The sequence below is a fragment of the Colletotrichum fioriniae genome, assembly GCF_027942845.1.
Source record: "Colletotrichum fioriniae strain IMI 355084 chromosome Unknown scaffold_17, whole genome shotgun sequence".
Lineage (NCBI taxonomy): Eukaryota > Fungi > Ascomycota > Sordariomycetes > Glomerellales > Glomerellaceae > Colletotrichum > Colletotrichum fioriniae.
Window position 1 is genome coordinate 72,570 of NW_027076853.1, and position 12,962 is coordinate 85,531.

Genomic DNA, 12,962 nt, shown 5'->3' on the forward strand with positions numbered 1-12,962 from the left:
GAGACAGGACGGCTGTCTCGGTCAGATCCATGAGGCGTACGGATACAGAACATAAGCGTCCACGAACACCCTCAGCATTGGGTTGTCACTGGGCCCAGGATGGATGGGTAAATGTGCACGCCCCGGCGCCAAGAGGGCGGCAAGGGAAAAAGGAAGGAGAAGATATCGTGATGAGGGGCTAGTCGCGAAAGAGAAGCGTCTGCGTACGGATCCAGATAGAGACTAGAGTGACGAGTGAAGATGAGGAAATTTGAACAAATCTCACGAACCGTCCGAATATCTCGGCTTCATCTGCACGCGTTTGTGTGCTAATGCATGCCAACGCTCACCTGAAGCGGACGGGGCCTGCAATATCATTGAAACGATAGGCCACCGAACAAGCAAATGACTTCATGGGGGCATCCCCTCTTCACCCACCGCACGTCTGCAGTCTTCCAGGCCTCCTCCCAGACCTCCCAGGCATGTTGGCAGGTTGCTGGCGCCTTTGAGCGGGCGGCTGTCCTCCCTCGCAGAATCCCCTCGGCCCCTCTAGATACTGTGGCCCATCTGGTCGACCCGGCCAGGCGGTTGAGAGGATGTCAAGTAACCATGGTGGACGTTGAGCTTGGGAGCCTGGCCCTGGAAGGAGGGAAGACGCCTCTATACGGAATCTGGCTCCGAGGCCAAGTGCTGGGATGTTCGGGTGCATTAATTTGTTTGCAACGACGCTTACCAGGGACTGCCCGCTAAACTGAGCTGGAACCCCGGCGGGCACGGCTACGCCGTCACATCCCGCAATTTGTATGCGGCTCGACGAGAATTGCGAGGTCCAAAGGCGCGATTGAAGAAAATTCGCTGGTGGTTTGAAGGAGACAAGAACGTGGGATGGTTTACCCAGTCGGTTCATCGCTCCGTCTCCGATGGAGTCCCTTGTGAATACCCTCTACTGTGTGTCTTGGCTTTTTTGCTTGGTTGCTGTTCGGGGGCCATGCGAGGGCCGGGATGCCCTATGCCGAAAGGGTTGATTGCTATCAAGATCAGACCGAGCTTTGACTCCTGACAGACCACACAGACTCTGTGAACTGCAGCCGTGACAGGAGTCCTCGATGACAAGCGTATGAGTCTAAAATTTCATTGAGGGGTAGATAACGTCCGTTCAACAGCCGACCGAATGGTTCCAGTAGTACTGGAGATCCGAGTAACGTTCGATTACGATCCCTCGGTTGCAATTTACGACTTGCAGGGTAGATGAGATAGGGATACCGTTGATGTCAGTCATGGCAAAAGGAAGAAGAATACTTGATGCTTTGGTTGATGAGTCGAGAGCACGGTAAGTTCCAGAGCGGTACCACGGAACGTCAGGCGAATGCCACAGCAGAATCGGCCGAGAGATACGGCACAGCATTATGCCTGAGACGTGGTTTGATGACTATGTGAGGGGTTGATTCACATGCTCAGACAGCTTGAGCAATGAGTGGACGGTGGGTTAGGCTTTCGAACTCCTTTTGGGAATTCGCTCCTCCATTGAATACCCATCAGTTCGTCATCACCCCGAGCGTCAGTTGCCGTGTCTTCCAGCATTCCGGAAGGGAGGAAAATGGTTGGGTCCCAAATGGATACGACGATAGCCGCGCATCTTATGGCCCCGTTTGTGAACAATGTCTGTGTCACCGTTCCACACCACATCGGAATCCGGATGCCTTCTGATACACTAGTACGCAGAATCGAGAGTAGCCTGTGCTGGTGACCTCGTGGCGTTGGACCGAACGGCTTTGGTCTCGGCTTGGATCTCAATTCAGTGAATCAGATCAAGCCTGGCGCCAAACAGGGCCCAAAGATGCGGATGACCGATGGAGACCAACGGGAATCTCAACGGATGAAGATGTTATCAATATTGTCTCTGGCTTTGGAGACACTCGCCGACTAGGCGAGTCGATTCCAACGGTCGGCCCATGGGGTCACCAAGGCGAGACAACGAAGGGAACCACGAGGTCTTTTGGATTGAAAAGTCGGTGGCCCAGCCAATGGTTGGAATTTCTTTTCGTTCATCTCAACGTGTTCCTTGGCGGCTGGGCAGAGGAGACCTTGTTGGACGGTGGATGAGAGGCCAAGAAGAGACCCGAAGGACCCGTCGTGTTCGGTCACTTTTGGTGGATCTTCCATACAAGTCGAGAATTCCTGCAGCTTCGTGCCATGTGCGAAGCCGAGGAGACATGTCAAGTTCAGGGTCAGTCGGACCCATGAGAGAGAAGCAGCAAATCAGCAGCAGTTCATGAGAAGGATTGGTTGTTGTGCTTGGCATCTTGCGCGAACTGGTCCAACTGGCACTACACTAGCCGATAGGTCGAGGGCGAGTGTTCACCCGAGCCCGTATCCTTGTTCGTCCGGTCTCCTCCCCTGTCATTTCCTAGTCTGTGTCCGTTCGCCCCTGGATGAGGGGCCCTGGCTGGCTGTCAAGCCCTCTGAGCGGCCCAGTCCAGTCAGCAATGCTGCCACACTGGCAAGCCCAAGAACTGATTTTGGCCAGTCAAATCGCTCAGGGGCCTGGACGATGGCGAAAAGCCTGGAAACACTGGGCCATTCAGACTGCGCGTTTGGCCAGGAACGACGGCTCGGCGGAATCGCCCAGCAGAAGCCAAGGGAGCTGCAATGGCCAAGTTGTAGCGGTGTCCTGAGTTAGCGAGCCATGAACAATCAACAGAGCCTGTAATTGTGCAGCGAACACACTTTGTTCCCATTAATCCGTAGACCCTGAGGACCCCAAGTCCCTGATTTTGGGATGACCGAGGCGTAGGGTGAGACCGTTTGCGGCATGAGATTTGACGACGAAGTAGAGGACATGTTATCCCTCAGCATTCCACCCGTCCCAAGACAAAGATTCGCCGACGAATGGCTCCCGGAAGAACAATTAAGGTGCCGGGTTGTCAAGAGACGAGGGAAGCGAATGAAAATCATGGTAATCAACGCGGCCGAGCAGCCAGGGGCCATCCCTTCAGCCTCAGCGAACGGTAACACTGGATCTCAATGATTGGCGACCAGGGATCGACTCCCTCAGAGCCTGTCCCTGTGTGTACAGAATAAAGTGCCTGTGTACGTATCCCCCCGTCAGTGACATCCCTGCGTTTACTGTGAGCGACTTGCCTCTTCTTGACCGCTGGCCATGACCCCCCTCCTTTTATCCCACTCTCACCTCAGTCTTGCACAAAGTGCGAAGTCCCTTTGCTTCCCTGGGTTATTCCTGTTCCTGCGTTGTTGACTTGCTTGCCGTGCTCCATTCGCCATCTCCGCCGGGGTCATCAGTTGGCACTGGCATGAGCAACACCGGTACGTGGGTCGATGTGCAAGGCGCAGTGATTCCATTCCAGCGACCAAAGGATCGGAATAGGGTTAGACTGACAGCTCGGTGGGCAGATGTGGTCTTGGTACCCTTGGAGTTACTCCTCTTTCTGACCATTGAGTTGAGAATTGCGCGTCTGTAGTACTCTATACGGTTCAGGTGGTAGGACTGGAATCGGTATCAAGCTGACAAGGCAGTCGCACGTAGCCGCGGAGTGGAAAAGGGGTACATGGCTAGCGCACCGCGTATGTGAGGGCCACGCAGGTACCGAACTGTGCCATGCCATGCCATGCCATGCCCGACCTTGGTTCGTCGTCTCGTTCGTGAGAATGCTTGGCAGGTCATTGGCGCAGAGGAGTCCCCGTATCTGTCTGTATCTGTATCCTGGTTTGAAAACGGATACTTGCCGAAGCCAGCTGGGAGTGCTGGAGCCTGCGTGTACCTGCGAATAGATGAGCAAGAAGCTGGCAGAAACCAGTCAAGCGTGGGCTGTGAGGTCCAGTCGATCCAGTCATTCCCGTTTGCCCTTGCACGCCAACTCAGATCCAGGGGGATTTGGGAATGGACCATGTTGCCCTTCCCAGCTAGAGCCCAGCAGCATGCAGTCCAGGCCGCCCCAAGAGGAGCCATAACCTACCTAGCAAGAGGAGAGGAGCCTCTCGGCGGCGCTACCGTGGGTCCCCCCCGGCCCCGTCGTGGCTCGCAGGAGGTCCTTCATGGCCCGTCCCAGCCAGTCTCTTAAAAGTACCTTAATCGCCCTCTCCACGCCCGGTGATCCCAACCACTCTCTGTTTCTCCTCGCACGTTGTCACGCTGACTCTCTTCGGTCTCCTTTCGGTGAGACGGCTCGCCTTCGACTGGAATTCTGGAATTCGACTATTTTTCTTCTTTGCAAAAGAGAGGCTGGACAACACTCGACGACGTTACACGTATTCTTCTTTTTTTTGGTGGATACCGATTTGGACTTGTTTCGAGGAACAAAGGACTGAGCAACGAAAGAAAAAGAGAGAGCGCGAAACACACAGCAGGGGGAAACTGAACATCTGAGGTCATTGGACGAACACACCACCACCCACCAACTGCCAGGCAAAAACGGAAACAACGACCGTTGAACCCGACCCTTCCAACCTCACTCTGGAACTTACAACCACATCACCACCCTCACTGCACCTTCCTTCCCTCACGCTCTTTTCTTGCTCTTTTGCACCGTTTGCACCTTCCTTGAAAAACATTTCCACATTCACTAAAACCACGTGAGAATACTCGCTTGTTGATTACACACCCCCCTCCCCTTCCTTTCGGCAAATCAGCGCTCGGTTTCTGCCTTCGAATATCGAACAAACCCACGCTCGTTCTTTCCCATTCAATCCAACTCCGTCAGCGGCGGTGTACACTCGTTTTTTCTCTCATTCCAAGACAACCCAAAAAAAGCTCGCGCTACGCATCACATTCAAGACATTGTCAACGTCTCCGTTGTCTTGTTTTACTTCTTTTTCGTCATCCAGCAATCTGGGCATTTTCAGCTTTTTTGAAAATCCCCATCACTCACCTGCTCAACTTCTCCACACTCGACAGAAGGGATTCCGGCTCCTCGATTCCGAAAAGGACGCGGCACAAGACACTGCGAAGGACCACCTAAAAGACGCACGTTATATTGACGTTGCTTCGTCCCCCGTCTTCTCATACGTCAACTTCAGCCACCTGCCTTTTCTCAATTTGTTCAACCGGCTGCTGCTCGGCCAGATTCAGATCGACCTTGCCCTCATTTGGATCGCCAATAGACCGACCGCCCTCGCTTCCAGACAAACGATCAGCACAAGGGTATCGACGCAACGACCATCCGGCTTTTTCTTCCCCTGGTTGACTTGACGCTCCGTCATTCAGCTTCGCACATCACTCACCTCGAGGTTGGACGCATTCCTCAGTGATTCGGTCTCCTGCAGCACCTCAACTCATCACACGTCACCGTCGACACTGTGCTGATACTTACAAAGGCTTCCGCTTCACTTATTCGGAACAGGCCTGCTATCCCCGTTCTTTCTTTGTCACTTTGCTCTCGACCCGAAGCACAATGACATTGTAACCGACTAGCACTCTCGATAACAATCCGACTTCTCGCTCTCGCGCCTGCCGGACCGTTCTAGCAATTAGCCTAGCCCAACCGAACGAGGCTATCTAGCTCACGTCTTCAGGAGAAACGAACGCTCCTTGACCTTTCATACTCGACTTTTGAGATTTACAGCAAACACAAACAACACATCTGACCAGATGGACTCTCACCGGCGCAGGATCGCCGGCCTGGTGGCGGATCTCATCCCCACCCAGATCCTTCAACAGCGTGCTCATGCCGCTGCCACGACGGGGGCGGCTGAGGCCTCCTCCACCATCTCTCCTTACCACTCCAACCTTGCTGGTGTAAATCAGCCCGTCAACATGCTGTTCAAGGATATGCTCTGGGCTAGCTTCGGTGGCATGGCCATCGTCGTTTTGGTCATCACTATCAGCCGTATCCTTTGGGCCCAGCTTCGTCATGTCTCGGCCATGTCGGTTGAGGGTGAGAGGCAAAACTACTGGAAGACGGCTCAGTGGAACTGGATGCCCAGTTTGAAGAAGCATCTCATGTACGCCCCCCTCTGGAACAAACGCCACAACAAGGAGATCAAGCTCTCGAGCGCTATCGGCATCGGCACCTTGCCCTCTCGCATGCACAGCGTCATCCTCGGATTCTACATCGCCAGCAACATGATCTACATGTTCTTCCTGAACTGGGAGAATGCCAACCTGTACTCTTTCTGCGCCGAACTTCGTGGTCGCTCCGGCACGCTCTCTGTGGTCAACATGGTGCCGCTCATCATTCTTGCCGGCCGCAACAACCCGTTGATCGGCATGCTTCACGTCAGCTTCGACACCTACAACCTTCTTCACCGATGGGTTGGCCGCATGTCTGTCATCGAGGCTGTCCTTCACACTATTGCCTGGTTGATTGTCCAGATCGCCGACAGCGGATGGGATGGCGTTTGGCATAGGATGTCCAACGAGCTCTTTATCGGCTCAGGCATGGCTGGTACGCTGGCTCTCATCGTCATCATGATCCTGTCGTTCTCGCCCGTTCGCCACGCCTTCTACGAGACCTTCCTCAACGTCCACATCATCCTCGCATTCTTCATCTTCCTGATGACCTACATCCACTGCGCCGTCGCCGGTCTCCCTGGTGGCCTTCCCCAACTCCCCTGGATGATTGCCATCTTCATCCTTTGGTTCCTTGAGCGCATGGCCCGCATTGTTCGTGTCGCTTACATGAACTGGTCTGATCGCGGTACCACCGATGCCATTGTCGAGGCCGTTCCTGGCGAGTGCACTCGTGTCACCATGAACCTCCCTCGCTACGTCGACGTCAAGCCTGGCACCCACGCCTACCTGCGATTCAAGGACATCCGCCCCTGGGATTGCCACCCCTTCTCCATCGGATGGGTTGAGCATATTCCTGACCACCGCTCGCTGCCTCTCGGAGTGGATGAGGAGAAGGCTACGCTCACCGCCATTGACAAGAAGAACACGACGACCTCCATCTCTTTCATTATCGGTGCTCAGAGTGGCTTCACTCGCGACCTCTACAACGTCGCCCGCCAGAGTGGTGACCGCGCCATCCGTATGAAGGCTTGCGTTGAAGGTCCCTACAGCGGCCATCACTCGCTCGACTCGTATGGTCACGCTGTCCTCTTCGCTGGCGCTACTGGCATTACCCACGGTATCTCCTACCTCAAGCCCCTCATCGATGGCTACAACAATGGCAGCGTTGCCACGAGACGCATCACCCTCGTCTGGATCGTCCGTGACTACGAGGCTCTCGAGTGGGTCCGTCCCTGGATGGATACTATCCTTCGCCTCCCCAACCGCAAGGACATCCTCCGTATCCAGCTATACATTACTCGCCCCCAGAACTCTCAGCAGATTGTTTCGGCATCCAACACAGTCCAGATGTTCCCTGGTCGCCCCAACATTCCTCTAATTATGAAGCGTGAGGTGTCGGAGCAGCAGGGCGCAATGTGCGTCCACATCTGCGGCCCCGGCGCTCTTGCTGACGATGTGAGATCTGCGGTGAGAGAGGTGCAAGATGAGGGCACAGTGGTCGACTTTGTGGAGGAGAGTTTCACGTGGTAAAGAGAAGAAGAAAGATACCCCACAACAGATCCGAAGTGGACATGATTTTCAAATCTTTGGGCGTCAACGGTACCAAGCGGGGAAAAGCGCAGTGTTTTCACTATCTCTATTTTTTGCGGATCATCAGGATCAGATCGACATGGTCATGCTTCTCACGGCCGATGCCTTGTCTCTAATGGCTCGCTCTCTTCTATCTGTGTACATATTTCACACACCAACTCTTTGGGGCTGAACACATGGGATGGAAAGGTGGACTCTGGACACATTTTCTCTCCCACCGGTTGCCTCGGGCAGTTTTTTCTGGTCTCCCTAGGTTTTCTGGGAAGACATTTTGTCTAATAGTTGGACGTATATATCCCCCCACACACAGAACACATCTCCCACTGCGAGACAAAGCAGCAGGTTGATATGACTCTGTCGTTGTAAATAGCACCCGCCTGTCATGAAGATAGACCTACCTAGACGAAGACGTCAATCGGATTTCAAACAAACCTCCAGCTTCCCTATCGGCCATTGCGTGATCTCCTGCATACCCTGAACAACGTGACGAAGATGCTGTCAATGGCAGCTTCATGTTTGGATTCCCAACGTATATTAAACTCCAATGCTGTACGACTTCTCGGTCAAAACTAGTATACGAAGTACGTGCCCTGAAAGGAGACATCGGAGAGCGGCTTCTCACTCATCCACTCCGCATCCTAACTATTGATGGTGCCTTGGGGGGGCACTTCTTAGACGACGTTGCCGGCTAGGACTTTCTCGAATGAGGAAGTCGCAAGTGGATGTGCGGAGTTTGAGACATCTGGTTCATCTGGTTCAGCTGTGACTCAGCCCATGACGGAGCTGGCGTGGCCAACAAGTTCGCTAAACGGCTGGGGTAGCACGCGTGTGGCTGCTTTCATATCCATATCATACATTGCAATCGAACGCTGGAATCTATGTATGCTGTGCTGCCAGATTCCTGTAGTCGGGGTACCTAGATGAGCAGGTAATATGTTGGGAGTCGCGCGTCACATTTTTGAAGACGGCTTCAGATTCACTCGGATCTCTCACAGCCGCAAGATGATGACTACCTTACGGCACGTACGGGTATCAGGAACCAGCCTGTGGGGTTCGTACATCCCAGACCACTCTGACTCCATCAGCCATGGCCTCTGGAAACCATCGGCTTTTTTTTTTCTTTTCTCTTTTGTGAGAGAGAGATACCCCAGAAGTCTGAAGCTCCGAGTCAGCCGCATCAAGTCAAATACAACCTCTCCCATTGGAAAGTTTGGTTTGGATCGATCAGCCTCATCGATCGTGGAGAGAGTCGCGGTGAAGGGGGTTTGGACGTGCGATGCAAACCGAGCCGGTCATCGGCCGGGGCTAAAAGGGCAGTGGGCCCGTCCGCCCCATCACCGACTCCTTTCCGGGCCACCACATGGCGCACGATAAGTTGACCGTGGGGTTCTTGCGGAAAACTTGAATAATTTGCGAGCGATGTTCGGAGATGTGCTTGGATTACACGGGCGGTTAGGTTCGGCATACGTTTGACGACAACTCCCCTTGCACTGTTTATTATCAAACTTGGCTCTCAGAGGGCCGATTGAACAGTGAGCTTGTTGCTACAGTGGATTCCAGGTGTTCTGGAAGGGCATTATGCGGCCGAGCTTTACAAGGAGTGACTGTCTTCTTCGAGCACCCAAGATGGAGAGAACGAGTCAGTTCATGCAGCCTCTACCAAGATTGAGAATTCAGACGAAGGCCAGAGCGGAATTGATAGGAGTCTGAATACATAAGGTACCCAAGGTACCTTAGGTACAGACAACTGTTGGCGCGACGGCCGAGTAATAGCCGTCTTGCACTGCAATTGGCCGCGATGACAGCATTGCTACCTATCCTGCGTGCCTGCCCGCCGTGGATGGTTGCTGCCCCCCTGCTGTTGCGCAACTTCCAACCCCGCCATCCGCAACCGGTGATACCAGCCAACCAGAACCGTTGAATGTCGTCGAGAGGGCGTCCCAGAGGGCGTCCCAGAGGGCGTAGTGTGGGGTCTGTGGGCACGGGCATTGCCCCGCCTTGACATTGAAGTTGGAGAAAGGGCGAAGGAGGGTAAAAAGGTAAAAAAAAGATTTTTTTTGTAAGGGGATTAAAAAAAAAAATAGGTTTGGCAATTGCGGCTGGTACGACTGCCTCCGTCCAATGCGAAGGAGCTGGGCATCGATTTGCGGCCCTGCGCTGCGGGAAAGGGCAGACTGCATGTACATCCATCCAATGGCCTGAAAATTGCCTCGATGGTGCCTTGTGCTGTTTTCTCCGGCCGGCATGCGGGACGGGATTGAAGTCTTCTAGGTGCGTGTAGGTGTACCTCACGGTGACAGACAACGACAACAAGTGGAGTGATGGGAAAATCCAGACATGCGAGTGGCTGCTTTAATGACATGATTCTATCCAATCCAGCAAAGCAAAAATTCGAAATAAAATAAAAACGAATAGCAAAAGATTGAATCATAGGCAGCGTGTGAGGTACATGCATACCTTTGGGCCGCTCCCTTCTCTTAATGCCGTTTCTGGTGGAGGAGAGAAGGGGGGGGCGGGCGACCATGGCTCTCCACGTCCTCCGTGCTCGTAGTCCCCGGATCTTTGCGACTACGAACTTTGTGACTCAATTCTTTCTTCCCTTTCCTATCCTTCCCTTACACCCCCGACTCTGAAGTACAATCCCATCGACTGTTCTTCTACAAATACCCTCTTTAGCTTTTGACCTTTTGCTTCTTCCCGCTGGTCAAGCTATTCTTTCTCTCCCGTTTTCTCCAAACCAAACTGTGACGCCATCCCACCAGGAACAGATCCGCCCCTCCGTTCACTACTTGAAAGTCTGCCCCGCACTCGCCCAAGATGCCCATGTAGGTGACTCAATTGCCGCCCAAAAACCACACGAGAAACTAGACGCAACCCGCCTTGGAGACTTATACTGACATTGCTCAAATACCAGGCTCAAGGAACCGTGGAAGAAATACAAGCCCTTCCCGGCTCTGAACCTCCCTGACCGTCAATGGCCCTCCAAGACAATCACAAAAGCCCCGCGCTGGCTGTCGACCGACTTGCGCGACGGCAACCAGAGCTTGGTTGACCCAATGGTTCGTCTGCTCCACGGTCCCCTCAAATGTCTCGAAGCGGTGGCACTAACATGGCTTCCTCGCACAGAACGGTGACGAGAAATGGCGTTACTTCAAGATGCTGTGCGACCTGGGCTACAAGGAAATCGAAGTATCCTTCCCCTCTGCCTCGCAAACCGACTTCGACTTCACCCGCCGCCTCATCGAGACCCCCGGCGCCATCCCCGATGATGTATACCTCCAGGTCCTCTCCCCCTGCCGCGAGGACCTCATCAGGAGGACAGTAGAGTCCCTCAAGGGTGCCAAGAACGCCATCGTCCACATCTACCTCGCCACGAGCGAGTGCTTCCGTAGGGTAGTATTTGGCTTCAGCGAGGACGAGAGCGTCGAGCTCGCAGTGAAGTGCGCCAAGCTTGTCCGCTCCCTGACCAAGGACGACCCTTCGCAGTCCGGCACAAACTGGCAGTTCGAGTTCAGCCCAGAGACCTTCTCCGACACCTCCCCCGAGTTCGTCGTCCGCATCTGCGAGGCCGTCAAGGCCGCCTGGGAGCCCACCGTCGAGGTGCCCATCATCTTCAACCTCCCCGCCACCGTCGAGATGTCAACCCCCAACGTCTACGCCGATCAGATTGAGTTCTTCTGCAGAAACATCACCGAGCGCGAGAAGATCGCCGTCTCCCTCCACCCCCACAACGACCGCGGATGTGCCGTCGCCGCCGCAGAGCTGGCCCAGATGGCCGGCGCCGACCGTGTCGAGGGCTGCCTCTTCGGCAACGGCGAGCGCACCGGCAACGTGGACCTCGTCACCCTCGGCCTGAATCTGTACACACAGGGTGTCCACCCCAACGTCGACTTCTCGGACTTGAACCGCGTCATCGACATGGTCGAGGTCTGCAACAAGATCCCCGTCCACCCCCGCGCCCCCTACGGCGGCTCCCTCGTCGTCTGCGCCTTCTCCGGCTCCCACCAGGATGCTATCAAGAAGGGCTTCCAGGTCCGCGAGTCGACCGTCAAGTCCAACGACGAGCACTGGCAGATCCCCTACCTCCCCCTCGATCCCACCGATATTGGCCGCACCTACGAGGCCATCATTCGCGTCAACTCCCAGTCCGGCAAGGGCGGCGCCGCCTGGATCATCCTGCGCAAGCTCCAGCTCGACCTCCCCCGCGGCCTGCAAGTCGCCTTCTCCAAGGTCGTCCAAGATAAGGCCGACCAGCTCGGTCGCGAGCTCCTCTCGGACGAGATCACGGACCTCTTCGAGTCGACGTACTACCTCCACGACAACCCGCGCTTCACCATTGTCGACTACAGCATCGCGCCCGACCGCTCGCAGTCCCCGGCGCCGCCCCAGCCCGGCAAGACCCAGGACACAAAGAACCTCAAGCGTGTGTTTGAGGGCGTCGTCTCCATCGACGGCAAGGAGTACAAGCTGCGCGGCCGCGGCAACGGTCCCATTTCCAGCTTGGCCAACGCCCTTAAGAGCGTGGGCGTCACCCTGGATGTCGAGGACTACAAGGAGCACGCTATTGGTGCCGGTCGTGATGTCAAGGCCGCCACGTACATTGAGTGCACGGCCACGGGTACGAAGCAAAAATACTGGGGTATCGGCATCCACGAGGATGTGGTCCAAAGTTCTCTGACGGCTTTGTTGAGTGCCGCTAGCAACGTAAGCCGAGCTCACTCTCCATCTCTACATGGTGTGTTCTGAGTACTAATGTTCGAATGTACAGTTCGTCGGTAGCCGCCCTGGAAGCCCCATCATCGCCAAGCCCATTCCCTCAAGATCCATGAGCCAGGAGTTGGACCTCGAAACACCGAACGGAACCAACGGCGAGGTACCGAGTGTGGTATCTGTTCTGGAAGAGAAGGCGAACGGCTTGTAAGGGAAGAGTCATAGGGTTAACGGTTTTCGTTTTTCAAGCATATAGGGACATGAGAAAAGTTTGGTTCAAAATGCATATCCAGGAAGGAGAGACAGTCATCAAACAAAAAGGACAAATGAATGGCATGTATGATGAGATGATGCTATGCCTATTGCTGGTGATATAGCAGCATGGTTGAGGGGCCTTTCCCCCCTCTTATCTTGATTGGTTATGTCAATGTGAAAACACGTCTTATATCATGCTTGAGTGTCCCTTTCATTGACCGAATCGGAGCTGACGCTGAGCTGACGATCATCGAGGACGCGGGCTCCACGATATTCGTGTGCTTTTTTTTTAACTTTCATGTACGGTCTCTTCACTCTACGATATTGCAAAAGCCTTGTATAATTCGATGGCTGGCATGACATTTGAGTGTTCCAATGCTCGGAAGTTAGCCTCACAGGTAGGTACACAAGATATAAAAACACGCCACAAGTCAAGTGAGTTAGAGCTCCGCAAGCACCT

At 54.4% G+C, this 12,962-nt stretch overlaps 2 protein-coding genes across 2 annotated transcripts; both read left to right on the plus strand.

Annotated features, from left to right (window-relative positions):
* Positions 1-5,584: 5,584 nt before the first annotated feature.
* N0V96_011234 (uncharacterized protein) lies at positions 5,585-7,477 on the plus strand (the record flags this gene model as incomplete). The annotated part of the gene is made up of 1 exon (XM_053199278.1): positions 5,585-7,477. The coding sequence occupies one exon, from the start codon at positions 5,585-5,587 to the stop codon at positions 7,475-7,477; it is 1,893 nt and encodes a 630-aa protein (XP_053043261.1).
* A 2,877-nt stretch (positions 7,478-10,354) lies between these two features.
* On the plus strand, positions 10,355-12,458 carry LEU4 (2-isopropylmalate synthase (Alpha-isopropylmalate synthase) (Alpha-IPM synthetase); the record flags this gene model as incomplete). Its single annotated transcript, XM_053199277.1, has 4 exons — positions 10,355-10,362; positions 10,452-10,596; positions 10,664-12,241; positions 12,306-12,458. 4 exons carry the CDS (start codon positions 10,355-10,357, stop codon positions 12,456-12,458), a joined length of 1,884 nt encoding a protein of 627 aa, XP_053043260.1.
* Positions 12,459-12,962: the final 504 nt, after the last annotated feature.